Source organism: Strongylocentrotus purpuratus, unplaced genomic scaffold (genome assembly GCF_000002235.5).
Source record: "Strongylocentrotus purpuratus isolate Spur 01 unplaced genomic scaffold, Spur_5.0 spur5_scaffold_14, whole genome shotgun sequence".
NCBI lineage: Eukaryota > Metazoa > Echinodermata > Echinoidea > Camarodonta > Strongylocentrotidae > Strongylocentrotus > Strongylocentrotus purpuratus.
The window spans coordinates 8,535,612-8,551,896 of NW_022145599.1; the positions used below are offsets into that span (position 1 = coordinate 8,535,612).

Below are 16,285 nucleotides of genomic sequence, written 5' to 3' on the forward strand. Positions count from 1 at the left end.
ATGAAATGATCATCTTTCTAATTTTTTTATCAGTGGGAATTATGTAATATTGAAGTCATTCCTAACCGATGATTTGATATGCATTATAACCTATTTCCCTTAGGGACCATTTCATGAAACAAATGTAATTCATTTTTCATAATGCTCGTTTGTTGGTTATGATTTCCCTATTTTTAACACCTGCAGAAAATTCTCATATATAAATCCTTGTCTTTCCTTTCAATTCATCGTCAGTACTTCTCGTTCCTGTACCTGCACTTTCATCGCTTTGGGCTTTGTCCATCTTTTAAATTCCCTCTCCTCTCTCTTTCTCCGTCCCCCCCCCTCTCTCTCTCTCTCTCTCTCTCTCCCTCTCTCTGTTTCCTGCCCCACTGTCTCCCTCTTTTTGTTACCCTCTCTGTTTTCCCTCTCCCCTCTCCTACATTTTTCTTTCCTCTCATCTTCTTTCCTCCCCCTCCTCGTCACTTCCTTTTTCACACCACCCATCCTCTCTTTTCTTATCCTCCTCCTATTCTTCTTTTTCCACCTGGTAAATCATCCTCTTCAAATAAAATACATTTCCCTGCGAATTCCATTCCCAGCTCTCAACCCTGTAGCTACCGTATTACATACCCGGGACACTCGATTCTTATTTACGCGCTCGGACCGCTCCTGGCGTAGTCCGTGCTTAAATCATAACCCTCAGGAATCGAAAAATCTTCGCCTATGCCCCCGCCCCCTTTCGCCACTAGAGGATACACAGTTAATGGACAGTGCGGAGTTGAACTTGTAATGATTGAGAGTTTCACCTTCCCAAAATAGGCTAGGAATGCAGACTCTTTCATTCCTGGGAGTCTTAAGATTTGATTTGAAGATGAAAAGAAAGGGCAAATTAAATAATTTATTTCAAGTTGAATGCGCCATGGTGATTATTGTTTTAGGACGTTTAACATTTAGCGCAAATTGATTTAGAAATGACCGCATCGGGGTGTTTTTCCCGATTTAAACTTTCATCCTTGCGAATTTTAGGTAGCTACTGATGTTTTTTCTGCGAATCTTTATTTTGTTATATATTTCAAATATCTATAGGACTCCGTATTACTTTGGGTGTTGTGTTATAATGAAAGTTTACAAACCAACTTCAATTTTCACACTCTTTCGCTATCCATGACCCTTTATCTCTCTCTCTCTCCCTCTCTCTCTCTCTCTCTCTCTCTCTCTCTTCCTACTCTCTCTCTCTCTCTCTCTCTCTTTCTCTCCCTCTCTCGTTTCCCCCCTCTCTTCATCCGTGTGTGAATCTAAAGTTTAGTTTTATTTTCCTTGTCCATTCGTTGTTTCCTTTTAAAACTGCACTTTTCCTTTTGTGACCTTTTCCACTTTGTTTACCTTATGTTACCTTCTTCTGACTTTCTCCTTTAAACTTCACCTTTTCCCCCCTTTTTAGTGTCCATCAGTTGTTTGCATTTTCATTCTGCACAACATCTTGCGATAACACGTTGGTGACACTGATCATATTTCTCATCACTTAGGCTTTTATCTATAAATAAAACTAGAAAATCAGATGCAAAACATTAACGCATGTATATATTTTCCAAATACAGTCTCTTTTCTTAGAATATCAGTGGCGACTCTTCCCCGAGGGTTACTTTCACGATTGAGATATCATATAAAATTCTTCGCCCCTCTGGAAATCAGACGTTATTAGTAAAGTGCTCATAGCCATCGTCTCGATTTATACGAATTGCAATCGATAGCAACCGCCACCGATATAGTGCCGTTTGAATTCCCAACTAGTCTGTTGCTATACCGGGAATGTTTCATTCCGTATTGACAGAATTCAGAATAACCCATAACTTTAATTATCAAAACAATTGTCCAAACTTGAGGCACTTGTAAACATCTAATCCGCCCAAGAGATAATCATTTTACAATCCCATTTGTGAATTGACTGTATAAATACGCGCTTTTTACTTGATTGCTTTTTCTTATGATTGCATTTACACTTAAGGAAAATAGCTCAAAGGTTCTATATTATTCGGCTAAAAATATATGTTGAAAGATCAGTCTGATAGGTTCTTGGAATTAGCAAGACCGGGATGGTGACCAAAAAAAAAGGAATAACACATACTTTTAAAGTACTCCTTACCGATTTCGTTATAATTTTGCCATAGAAATAAAAGGCAGTGTACCAACAACAGCGAAAGGAGAGGAAACGTAAGGGAAATATACATTTATTTAAGTTTGTTAATTATTGTCAGAAAATGTTAAACTAAAATTATAGTCTATTTTTGGCTTGGGTAATGCTTTGAGATTGAACACCTGTTGCAGACGTCAAAGGAAAACGACACGAGTTTACCGTGCTAAATCTTACCTTATACCTTTGATGGATCCAAAGATTTGAATTTGCATTTTTTTTCTTCAAGATGCAACAATTGAAAAGGATACCTTTGACTCTAGATTAGGCGTCAAATTTAATGTTGTCATTTTGTAGGAGATTTTTTTTTTTTGTTGCATTTACCGACATAATAATTGGCCAATATTGATCAACGAAAGACTTTTGTTCAAATAAACCCGATCAAAACTCAACCGAACTTACGATTTACCCCCGAATGTGACGTAATTATCGCTAGAACGTGAGCTCCCCTTTGAGTAAACAACACATGCACACCTGAGCTACCGCCACGCCCCTCAAACGGAGCCCCCTTAGCACCACTACGTGAGGTAAGAGGGCACCCGGCGGTGATCACATGCCCTCTTCACGGGGTAAAATCCCCTAGCGGGATGGGGGGACTTGTCGCGTGTTCTTCTTCACTAAGCCCCCGGTATCGCAAACCTATTTACTATCCTGTCACCGCAAGCAACGCAATCCTATCTCGCGAGAAAATCTCAGTCTTCCTTACTTTGCTATCTGATGGGCTTACGGCATAACGCGAGTTTTTCCCGGGATCCAGGCAAATGAGATATTACATTACTCGCAAATTCCACACTATCGGGTTTCGTCTGAAAAAAAAAATTGCCCGCGATTCCCTTTTCTCGCTTCCTTCTCAGTGAGGTAATATCAAATAGAGAAACATTAGCATGTGCGGGTTTCCCATGTTCCTTGAAGATTGTACTTTGTATAAAAAATGATTTTTACTTTGATGGAAAATTCAACTGTCAAATTTTGGAGCCTTAAAATGTATTTATTGACCTATGATTTCTGTAATCTATGATACCGCGACTTTTAATGAAAGAAGGAGAGAAGGAACACACTTTATCAAATTTGTACATAAAACAGAAAAATGACTTCATTATAGCAAAGGTCTGTGTAACAGATAAAATCTGTTCGAACATCCTACAACAAAATCACCCAATGAGTATCTCCTTTATAACCAGCATAATGATCTTCAGAACATAGGGATCTATGTGGTAAATATTTCGAGTTTAGAAACATCAGAGAAGAGAATATTAATGGTATGTTGTGTTAAACTCTAAACTGATGCCGCAAGTGCCCTTCAGACTTTTCTGACTTCATTTTTTTATTTGCATATTTTAATTTATTTTAGTTTCACAGATAATCAGACAAACGGAAAAAAAATTTAATTAATAATTCATTCGGATCTGCGTATCATTATCAAATCTCATCTTATGGCGATCTCGAAGCCTCTCAAAAATGCGTATTTGGAAGAAAAATGATCGTGATGATTTCCCAAACCAATGGAGCGAGTCTGACCGTAATGTCATTCATATCTTTGTGGTATAACTGCCCTAATAAAGCATTGAGACGCATTCACTGCTAATACAAACCCCTAGTTATGTATGCGTCACTTTCTCTACAGACGGATCGTTCCAATTGGTTCCGCTTCCCGGTCACGTGGCCCTTGTCGCAAAGGCGCCACGCGTAGATGTGTTTTTAGCACGTTCGTACTCTACGTTTAATTATAAGCTGACATGTTATAGACTTAAAGGCATTGAATTAGATGATGTTTCACTTTGATAAGCTACGACATGAGTAAACACGACTGGTTTGGTGTACAAATTCAACGTGGCTTTGACTTTATACATCTAAATACCTTAAAGTTCATAACGAGAGAATTATGTTCTTGTATTCTTTCTTAATCATGTTTGGGAATCAGTGAAAATGTTTTAGGCTGTTGAATCGTTGAATAATTAAAAAGAATCATTGCTTTTATTAAGATACAAAGAAACGCGATCACAACTACTTTAAGGCGAACATTACAATAACGTAATGTGTACATGATTTCGATGGGACATACAGTACAGAATAGACCCTGTGTTATGTCCCATTTTTAATACCCTATTGAATACCCGATTTTTCGATACCCTATTTCAATATTGAATAGAGTATTTTAATTGCCCTTGAATTAATTTTTCGAAAGTAGTTGCAATCATGTCAAGGGTATATTTTAATAATATTTAAACTACCTCATATAAGTTATTCGCATTGATCCCACTGCCTCCCCCCTCTATTTTCGTCATCCCTAATGGGTATCTCCATATTTTTTTCTTCAGAATTAAAGTCATCAATATTCATTCCCTCTCTCCCAAGCTGACGCGAATCTTCAAGCTTGATCTACGTTTTCGTTTGCCTCAGTGATTTGTGTTCTCTAAGCGTGTAATTAATATCTACACTTGATCAAGGGTGCATAGCTTATCAATGCAGCATGGAACGTTCCTGGAAAACCTTTGATTCCGAAGATACCTGGGATCACCAACAAAAGAACTATTTTTTAAACATGCCATCGGGTCATTAGATGTCTTATCAAGCCTATGATTGCATGTTTTTGGAGCATAAATGACTTCAAGTGACTTTAAGCGGATTAATCCAGACCATTGTTTTTATTCTGTCTGTTAAAAATTGTGGTTTGTACGTGCATTAAGTAGGTCATGGTATACACTATTTGCGAATCGCCAGGACCCCCGTAATCGTCAAGGGATGGAGAAAAAAAAATCAACAAAAATAAAAGAAGGAGAATATAAATGAATAGTTGAATTACACTTACAAACATAGAGTGTCAACTCATCATTTAAAAGGATCGAGGAATGAACACAATTTAACATGCTAGATTAAACCTTTAAACTGTTCGATACAGCATGCTCGAATGCGTAAATCTACCATTTAAGATACTGTTTTGAAAGCTTTGACGGTTACTTCGTGATCCTTTAATGGTAATTTAAGATGATAGTATAATTTATAAAAGTACAGTTGGAAAGACCAGATGCACCACAACAGCGCAAACCCCAATCTTTGCCTGCTTAAGCCTTGGACGTCGTTGCCAGTCCAAAATTGGCCTTTTCAGCCATCAGAGGACACACGGGAGACTCCAAAACCCACTGTAGTAGTAGCTAGACATCCTCGGAAATTGAGGCGTCAACCATCATTAAGAGTGGATATTCATTACCAACATCAACCGATTTGGAGAAAAAAAGAGGAAACAAACACCACATGAACACGACAAAGCGTGAGAAGTTTGGAAATGATATCATGAACTGGAAAGGAAGAAAATACACCGAAGATTTTTTATTTTTAAAGCAACTAAAGTGGAATCAAACAATTTTGTATTTAAGCTATGCCTTTCTGGCACCAAAAGTCACATCATCAGACCATTTTACACTAACGACGGAAATAATCCACTCCTTGACACACCGATGGCGGCGTGACCGCCAAAACTCGCACAAATATTCAATCGCATCTTGTACTCGTTCCATATCTTTCGATAGAAAACAGGCCATGGTATTCTCTCTCTTAAAATAGATAAATATAAGAACGAACGAAGGACATTATTGGGTCAATCCGATATCAGTCGAAGTATTCTAAGCCTGTTTCTGGCATGAATTCATCAGAATATTAATGAATATTATAGACTTCTTAGCCGTGCGCTGATCCAGATGACATTATCGTGTGCTTAAAAGCACCTGTCGTCGAAAGGCTTCGGGAAATTGGAAAACTTCTAATCATTTATTAAGAAAAAAAGGAATATCTCTCTACGTCTCTATACATCATGGTTACGGAATCGTCTTTTACTCCTTGTGGTATTTGCCCGATTTTTTCTCGATCATGTAGGTTGATTGTATCACTTTAAATATTTTAGGATACAAACAACTAGTAGATGGGCATCAGAATTAGATTAAATATGACAATTAAACGTATGCTCAATTCGTATGATTTCCCAGTTATAATGGACGTGATGACATAGTAACTAATACCCCTAAGGCCCACCATCCGTATTGGATGGTCAAATCTGTCAATTTCGCTACATTTTCGGTTCTTTTTAAAATAACAGTCCTTTTGATGAATATAGCACTCCTTTAAAAGTTTATTTTCTGTGATTTCTCCAATTTCGAATTCATTTAATCTCGATACTACCATGGCACCAAGCTCATGAAGGCGTTCGTGTCATCTGGGGAGGTTTTCGTAGTTTGTTTTTATTCAAGTGATAGTGCGAACTGTTTAAAGGCAAAATCTCGAAAACGAAGTAAAAAGCACGTGCAAACCATCTGAACAAGCCCGTTCCCCCTCAAGTCAAATATTCAATATTATTCTAGGGATGACTGCCCTCAAAACTCCAAGGTTTTGGGGAGTCTTATCGCTCTGAACACACTGTGTTCATTTAAATGAAGGAATATCCGGGAGGGTAGTAGGTCCATGGTTCTCCCCTCTCTGATAGCAAAAAACGGTGTTTAAGGATTCTTTCACAGTATTGAGTCGATGGGGTTAAATTTAGCCCTGAAATTTCGTCGAGAGAGGTTTACGAAGAAATGGTGCATAATGGGCACAAAATGTTCATTGAAAGTTATATGAGAAATGTTTATCATAGAACCTTATGCAGAGAGTGCAAAACAGATAGAGTAAATGAGATAGACAGAGAGAGAGACACACACATACAGACAGACAGATATACAGACATTAAGAAAGAGAAGGCTGCGAGTAAGCAGATAGTCGAAAACAAAACGAGAGAGCAATGTCAAAATATGAACAATAGTAAAACGGAAAGAGGGGCAGATAAATCGACAGACAGACAAACAGACGGAAACATAAAAACAGTAAGAGAGTAAGATAAGAAGTGAGAGGGGCTTTCGAAAGAAGAATTGTATATGTTAATACGAACGAAATAGCGACATGGAAGAAGAAGAGGAGAGAGAGATAGAGGGGTGTGTGAGAGAGAGAAAGGAAAAAGAGGGGGAAGGAGAGGAATAAAGATTGAGAGCGAGAAAGGAGGAGAGAAGGAAGATCCGAAAGCATTGAAGAAATATGAAATGAAGAGCGTGGGGTGATATTGGAAGTCACAAGGAATCGAGATAGCGTCTGTCACCTTCTTTGATCAAATCTCTAGAGCCTGAACCATGAAAAAGTGCTGAGATGATTCTAGTCTCCTCCATGTTAACATCTCGTTCGTCAATTCATCAACCTAAGCTAGACAAAGGACGTTTGAGGTTTTCATTTTGCTACCCAAAATAAAGAAGAGGATGAAGAAAATGTCATAATGTTTAGGCAACGACGGGTAACCCTTAGTATTTTAAACCACGGTGTTTTTAAAAGTATTTTCTTCTTTTTTTTTAGGAAGGGGGGAGGGGTGCTGCTGGTCTCCTTCTGATGTTTGTACTTTACTCAGACTAAAACTTAAAATGTTACTTCGAACTTGCAATACTGTGACATTCAGGACAGCATTATTTTGGAGGAATGTTTAGATGATTTACAAGTTATGAGGCTTTTCCCCCTGTATTGCTGATTTTCTCGGAGTGAACTTTCTTTGCATCTGGGTTGCCGAAATGTGATGGGCAGTATATGAAACAGAAAAGAGAGGGGGAAAGGGAGAGAAAGAGTGGTGGAGGGGTGTATTTGTGTGTGTGCGTGTGTTCGTGCGTGTATTTATTTATTCATTTATTCAAACATATTTATGTGTGTGTATGAATGAAAGGAGGAGACAGAAAGAAAGAGACATGCGGACAGACAGAGAGACAGAGGCAGATAGCGAAGGCAGGAAAGAACATTGGGGGTTAGAAGAGACTTATTTTATGAAACTATATAATAGTGGATTCTTGCATTTAACTTCTTTTTAGCAGGAAGTTCAAGTTTGCATAACATCATATTCCTTAAATTGAAGTTTATCCAGTCTTACTTGGCAATACAGATGCTCTCTTTCTTCAAACTCTTTTGTATACGTTAGAGTGCAGGAGACCCATACTACATAAGAGACGACCTACATTTGTTTCTTTTTCGCTCGCTCGTCTATGACAGTGTTCACTTAATCCGCTTAGTCTAAAATAAGATCAGTCCGCACTGATCGTCGCACTGGATATTAAAGTGAGCATCTATAAGTGTCTACAATTATATTTTTGAATTCGCTGCCTAGAGAAGTTTAATAAGAGTATACAAATAATTGTTTTGAATCCTAAATAGATTCCAAGGACTTTCCATTCAGCATGTTCAGGGATCGTTTAATAAAGGTGCATCATGTGAATATTTTAATATAGCCGAGTTAAGTATGAGACAGGACTGGTATACAAAGGGTTTGTATATGACTTTTCGCCAAGAGTCCGGTGAAATATTTTCTCTACGTTTGAAGATTTTTTGTTCTTACAGAAAGCATGTTTTGTATATTAATTATTGCTATGTCGGGCAACCATCAGGAAATTGTTTATGTCGTCAGCAGTTAAGACTATATGATTTGTAGAAGAGGTGTACGAGTTTTCATATTTTTGGAACATTTAAATGGTAACTCATAACTGTAATTGGGACAGAAATGATTTCGCAATATCTATTTAGAATCGCCATTCACTCTTAGATTAGTCTCAATAGTGTTGTGTATGAGTTGTAGGTGTCCCTTTGATAGTATCACAGAGTTCATTTTCAAAGGCAGGAAATACTCTCCTATCATTCTTATTAGCGTACTATTGGGAATAGATTGAGTGTGTTCCCGCGTGTTGAGAGGGGAAAGCCCGCCAAAACGAAAAGTGCAATGTCTGTCGCACAAAGGTCGTCTGCGATTGCCACATGTTGCAAAATGCCAATAGAAAGTAATTCACCGGGGCAGTATAGGACGTGTTTAATGTTATTTACCTAAGATTTTTTTCGAGGATTATCCACTTAAGAAGAAATTGCAAATTTCAAAATTGCATTGCGAATGACGTGGGTCGTGTGATGTGCTCTTAGCTTAGCTTTTGTGTCCTGTTATATGAAAGTTTGCGGCTGTTTGGAAATGTTTTGAAATTGCATCGATAGCAATACTCTGCAGTTATTTGCGCCTGATTCGGTACTTCAGAAGTATTTTCTGTTGAAAATATCGATGGTTCTAGCCGCGTTTGGGTGAAATGCAAGGAATTATAAAACTACGAATTGAATGTATACGTAGGCAAAGTATATTGTGCCTAACATATACTAGCAGTATTGTTTCTTGATGGAGTTCGTTGATTAAATGTCCCAAATTTTCATTTTGACATTGAATTGCCAGAAATATTCATAATTTGTAATCTGTAATTTTCAGGAGATACTGTTGAAAGAAAGGGCTAATAGAAAACATAGAATGAGTTTGACAACTGTCAAATTTAATACACTGTGTTGATCTACATTCATTCATGAATTTTATTGAAAGGTAATAAAAATGAAAAATATATACATAATATTATTATGCAATAAACAATCTTAATTATTCAAAATATAGACTGAATATTTATTTGACTGCATAATGTTTATCAAAAGAACAAAATGCTATCATGTTTAAAAACGGTATGAAATCATACCAAATTTCATTTTCTTGTTCAGTATCTGCCTTTTCATGTATTGTTTATTATTTCCCTTTTCAATATTCATCCAGCCCAATTACCCACTGCTCAAATTTCCTTGCCTATTTATTTGTCCTTTTAATCCTAAACTAGATCACTCTGCATAACCTTGAATACCTAATCGCAAGATATCAAAGATGCATATATAATGTGTTCCTATTTATAATGGTATACACGAACAGCATTAATCATTCAACAGCCAATGTGATTTTTAAGGCATTTGACATTTAGGACCTCGTTTGCGTTGTGATTAAAACTTTCACGATTAAAACAGTAGCGGGCGTGATCTTTGATCTTTAGAACTAATACACAACTGAAGGCAAGTGCACAGAAGCTTAAAATTCTCCATAAATATCAAATGATCGTATGAATGCGAAATGAGCAAAAGCCTGTGATAATTTAGCATGGAATAGCTTCATTGAGTAGCTACCTTGGACCTTGGATTATATACTTTTTAATTATGTCGTCATTTACACTTTGATTTTCTTCTAGGTTACGAGGTAAACCCACGAAAAGTCTACAAAGGGTTTTAAGACCTTCGTAAAAGCACACCAATTAAAATATTTTACATTCAGAGACAAACAATTGAAAGAACAGAGATAATTCAATGAATGTTTCCACCAGACTATCCTGTATAGAAATTAAATTCATTGTATCAGCGTGGTTTTTCCAACACCTCCTCATCTCGCTTTTCAATAAGGTGCATCAAATGAAATTGACTAAAATCATGATTGAAATGGATTAATATTAAAATTACTTAAATTCAAATTACACAAGCTGTCAAATATTTTAGACATGTTTAGAATATCTGTTAGTATAATTATCATGCTTCAAAGCTACGTGCATTTTTTTTTCTTTTCTTGCAAACACGAGGATTCGGAGAATACAACGATCGTATGGGCACGTTATAGTGACAGAGAGGAAAAAATTCGGGTCAGGGAACAGTTGATTTTCTTGGTTTACGGTAACCCAATATTGTGTGCAGACGACATCGGATGGGTCCCGTTTCCCGCCTATTCATCACGGCAAAAGGAATTAGACAAACACGACCTCGCATGCCAATCGCGATTCGATGATTTACAATTAATTGCTCAGCTAGAGTAACATCATCGTTCCTTTTTTTATTTTATTAAGTTATTTAGTTTATTCATATAAAAACTATCCTATTTTCAAAGTTGATGAATAGGCTACGATCTATCACAAAGATTTTAAATCTTAATGCCTTCCCCAGGATGACCTCCTTTCCGTTAAACTTAAATTCCTCAAGTAGAAATTGAAGGCATTTACAAATAAAACATCGCAAAGGCTTTCTAAAAATTGACTCGGAGGCAATTTTAATACCCTTTTGTATATCTCTTCGTATTCGTGTACCATTGACTTCAATATAATTTTGACGATAAACACTGTATCATGATAGATCTGAACTTTAAAATCTCTGTGTTTTTTTTTTATCTTCTTTGTGTATATTATTTATTTTGAATGTATTGATATCTACATAAGATGTTAACGCATTTTCTTTTAAAGTGTTTAAAATGATAACATTTCTCTGAATGTATCTTATGTATAATTATACATGTATCATTAATAGAAAAACCGTAAGTGTACACAGTATTTGTTTACAAATCATAGCAAAAGAAGAATACCCTCGTAAGATAATCGTGTATCTCGTGTGTTCGGAAAGACTTAGGGTGACAGAATCGTTATTCTTAATATCTGTCAACACACGTTTGTTATTCCATAAAAAGCCATTTTGCACCAGCGATTTTATATTTACTCTTATAGTGCACAGTGTTAGTGTGAAGAGTGAAGACAATATGTGTTCACACTGTCAATAATATGAAAGTGTTTGAACTTCCATGATGATACACAGTGGTGCAAAGGCTCTGTAAGTATCTGTGTGTGGCTAAAATGCCTTAAATTGTATCATTATCTTTCAGTGTTAACACGGAGCCTCTACATTATCTACCATTGTGCTCCGAATCCACACTGTGATTACCTTTTGTATGCTCTGTGTAAATTTATATTGGGCTATCGTGTGTCACACAACTTGTAAATGGTTTGAACACCGGTCTTCCGCAGTGTAGGCACAGTGAAAGCATTCCAAACCCATTCTTTGGTTGCAGTTAGATGGGTATTCATTGGGCCCGTCTTATAAAGAGTTTACATTAATCGCAACTTATTTGCGATTGCCATCAATCGCAACTATTTACATGAGAGATAGGGGACTACAAACTTGCGATTAATTCGGATTAATCGCAACTCTTTATAAGACGGGGCCTTGGATATATCAAGTTACGATGTGTCCATTCTGTGTCACGAGTGTGAAAGTGGCGTGAACTCAGCCTTTTTAAATTAGACAGCACTGTGGAATATGGTCGAAAAATTTCCTTTTAGTTTCACTGTGTATGTGTCAACACTGGTTCTTTTAAACAGCAGCACCATGTTGTCAACACGACCTTCTTTAAAGATGGAAAAGCAAGAAGCATTTCTAAGTAACTGCGAGGTAGGGTTTCTAAAATCAGGCGTCTGGTTTGCAACTGCACTAAGAAGATTGTTCTGTTAAAGGGCTCCTGAAAAGTGCACCTTTCGTTGTTCAAATAACTGAAGAAAAAAAATTGAATGTATTTATAGTCGATGATAATAGGCTACATAAACTGTACGTTAATCATTTTCTTCTTCTCTATTTTTTCTTTTTCTTCCCCAACCCCCTTTTATTTGGGGGGGGGGGGGAGGAGGGGGGTTACCGGCAGTCAAATTGGTATATCGTACAATGCGTACATTTTCTCTTTGTATAAATTATTAGCGAGAAAAGAGTTTAAAACTAATAAAAACTTATACAGTAGGCTTGCGAGTGCACCATGTGAGAGAGGGTTGAGGAGTCCTGAAAAGGACTCTCGGTAATCTTTCTTGAGGGTTTGTTAGTCCTGAAAAGGACTGTTGGTATAGTCTTGAAAAAGACTGTTGGTTATCTTTCTTAGCTTATAGTTCCAAGGAGAACTATAGCGCTTGGAGAGGATGATAATAAAAACTTCTATTTTGTTATATATCACAGAATAAGGCATGGTATTATGAGGTGCAAAAACTCACTGTATCTCTTTCTTATCTTGTATATATATATATATATATATATATATATATATATCTTCTTATATTCCACCCCTTTCTCAGTCACCTTTAACTTCTTCGATCATCGGCCAGGCTAAACAGAAAGGTTTGCGATCAAGTGCAAATTTAAAAAACCGATTATAATAATGGTTAATCATGGTTAGCCTTTCGAACAGTCTTGATTGGTCAATGTCATTTTGCTATCGATTGCAAACGTTTTGAGTTAGGGTCTAAATCATCAATGAAATGTTCTAAACAGACATAGACACATGTAGATGGTATAAGTTTTGTTTTTGTATTGATGAAACAGTGTTATAACTGTCGTTTTCTCTTTTTCTCTTGGTACATAGGAGATGCCTTCATGCTGGTATACACAATAGACAACAAGGAGACGTTTCAAGAAGTACTTCGTATACGACAGCAAATCATCGACACCAAGAGGGCCAAGGGGATCAAATCAACACCCATGGTACTCGCAGGAAACAAGGTCGATCGCGACGACTTCCGCGAAATCGACTTCGACGACGCACGTCGCGCAGTGTCTTCCGCCAAACGGTGCTCGTGCCTGGAGGTCAGCGCCAAGGACAATATCAACATCGACTGCCTTTTCCATTCGCTTTTCGAGCACGCTAGACTTCCCGCCGAGATGACACCGTCGCAGCATCGCAAAGTTGGTGGTAGTGACAACGCTGGTCCACCTGACCTGTCACCCAAGTCGAACCCCAGGGGAATCACACTGCGCAAGCGCATTAGTGACGCGTGCGGCGTTATCTCGCCCAACGCTCGCCGACCGAGCCTGCGCAGTGACCTTCTGCAGGTGCGCAACAACGCGCTGCGCAGCGTAAAGCGTGGCGATATAAACGAAGAAGAGGAACCAGCGGCTGAAGGTACGGGGTTTAGAAAGAAACGAGGATGCATCGTTCAATGATGACGACATCGTTTTCATCTTTCCAAGTGCTTACATGATTTCGAATGATAATATATCGCCGTTTCTTTCCAGGTTTTTTGCCTACTGCTCGTGAAAAAAAAGACAAATCTTCCATTATGCAACTGAGGATGTGATGCACGAGGACTAACAATAACTGTCGTGATAGCCATGCCGGCTCAATGCTTTTGATAATTTTCTACATAGTTAGATACGATGTATGACGAGTAGTCTATTATAAGAGTAGTGTGATATAAATGTGTGAAATTATTGTATGCAGCAAGCTAGAATAAGGCGTTTCAAAAGTGCAATTTCTCGATAGGGAATATTTATCTTAGTCAAAACCTTCATATTATGTTGTCGACACTGCTGAATGAATTGTAGGACTTTACCAATTCTCGATGTATTTTACAGCCCCAAGTTTCTAATATGTCATGATTCTTTCCTTGCCAAATATTTATTTTTGCAACCCAAGAGCCACTTTAGAAAACAAAAAGAAAAGGCAAAAACAGGCAGATGGGTCTATGCGGTGTACCCAATCCGTTTGATGGGGATCTTCGGGAGGTGGGGGGGGGGGGGGGTAAAGGTGAAAACATTATGCTAGCGCACCTCTAACACCAGTGAATCAATAGCGATGTTAATTAACAGCCCCTCTACTCGCGCAGCCCCCCCCCCCCCGGTGTGCATGCATTTTTTCTTTCTCAAAAGGTTGAAGGCAAATCCTTTGTGCATTTTAGCCCAGAACCAGGGTTTTATCTGTCATATTAGTATTTATATCAATACATGTAACATGTATGAAGGTTCCCGTGAAGAAAACATTTCTTATTGTCCCGGAAATGTAAATGTATTTTTGATATAATTTTTTATATGAGTGAAATAAAAGGGGATGTGAACATTTATTTTGCAAAATACTTTGAAGGAATGAAAAAAAGACAGGTAAATAACAGGTTGAACGAAGTTTTGATGAATAAGAACAACAAAATATTAAATTTTGAAGGTTGAAATCATTATACATATGGAAATTTGAGAAAGAACACTAGCAAAAACAAAAAAAATATGCATTAAAAATGTTCGTTTTTTTAACATTGCATTTTCTAGCGAAAATTCCGAGCATTTAACATTAACAAATATGGTAAAGATGTATTCAATATTTATTGCCTAATTGAAACATTTTTCAGCTAACGTATATATTTTAATTATTTATCCTTCTCTCTACCAAATCTATGCAGAATGCGGTGTCGCTTTTCAATCTATAACTCATTATTTTGTGATGATGTGCAATCGATGAAGGATATGGCTGTCGTAAAATACCATTTTCATTTAATTTCCATCGGTTGGACAACATGCCGATGTATATATGTATAAACACATTTTCAGAAGGCCACAATAACATATGTCCCATTTATTCCGTTTTACACATGTTAAAGGTCACGTGGTTGAACTATCGACCAGACCTAATATAAACCCTTTCAAGACAGACTTATTTTAGGGCTTAATTGATCACATATTCCCGATCAAATCGGCAACCATGGTATTTTTTTTCCATTTATTGCTACATTATACTTATACAAATTTAATGTATCTGAAAACAACATACATGGGCGGGAATGTTGTCGAAAAGTTTTTAAAAATGACAAAATTTAGATCGATAAACAACGATTTTGAATATCTCCATATATTGACGATTTAAGACGATTTTAAAATTACTGAAATCAAACGCAAGATAGTCAAAAAACAAGAATTGATTCAATATGTGCAGAAATGTGTGCCCTTTCAACTCATGCACTTGGCATATTTTTTTTAGTGCTCTGAATCGAAAGTTATTGAGCCAAACCACAAAATGTGGAAGGATTGTCGATTGCGATAGGCCTACATGACCTCTTTAATTAGTTAATTTAATATATCTAAATTACCAGTTTAAGAAAATAAAAGCTGCCTTAGTATATGGGCAAGTCCAAAACATTTGGTCATTTTGATGACCAATACTGTATCTAGTATTTGAAGTTCGGAACATAGGATCTTATATTGTTTGAGTTAGTTTGTTCTGAACCAAATAAAAATGCAACATTTTGAAGTCGCTCCTTTGATGTAGATGATTATAATCCACCAACTAATAATCTGCCATGAACACGAACAAAAAATCATTTAAAAATGATTCATTACACCAAGGTCAAATTATTACATACAAATGATCACGAGGTGTGTAGAGAGGTGGACACATACTTACACATCCCCACGCCCCAGGCGGCCGACACGAGATGAAAATATTGTGGCGCAAATTTCCCTAATAGTAATAATGATGTAAATACTACCGCTCGTCTGCAAATAATGCGATGCCAGGATACTCGTATGTATAAACGGGTTGGGAAAGTTAAGACAGGCCCTGGGGATATAAAATCCCACCACAGTTGCAGCTGGCGGGGCGGTGTTTAATCAAGAAGTTATTCCTGCATTAATCTTGTTACTTCGCCTCCACACTGACACGTTATCTTG

At 37.2% G+C, this 16,285-nt stretch overlaps 1 protein-coding gene across 1 annotated transcript in view; it reads left to right on the forward strand.

Annotated features, from left to right (window-relative positions):
- LOC574758 (dexamethasone-induced Ras-related protein 1) overlaps positions 1-13,795 on the forward strand; it is a 47,526-nt gene extending 33,731 nt beyond the window's left edge. The window contains exon 2 of the mRNA XM_775142.5: positions 13,218-13,795. Coding sequence (XP_780235.3) covers positions 13,218-13,795 — 578 coding nt within the window. The remainder of the gene's footprint in view (positions 1-13,217) is intronic.
- Positions 13,796-16,285: the final 2,490 nt, after the last annotated feature.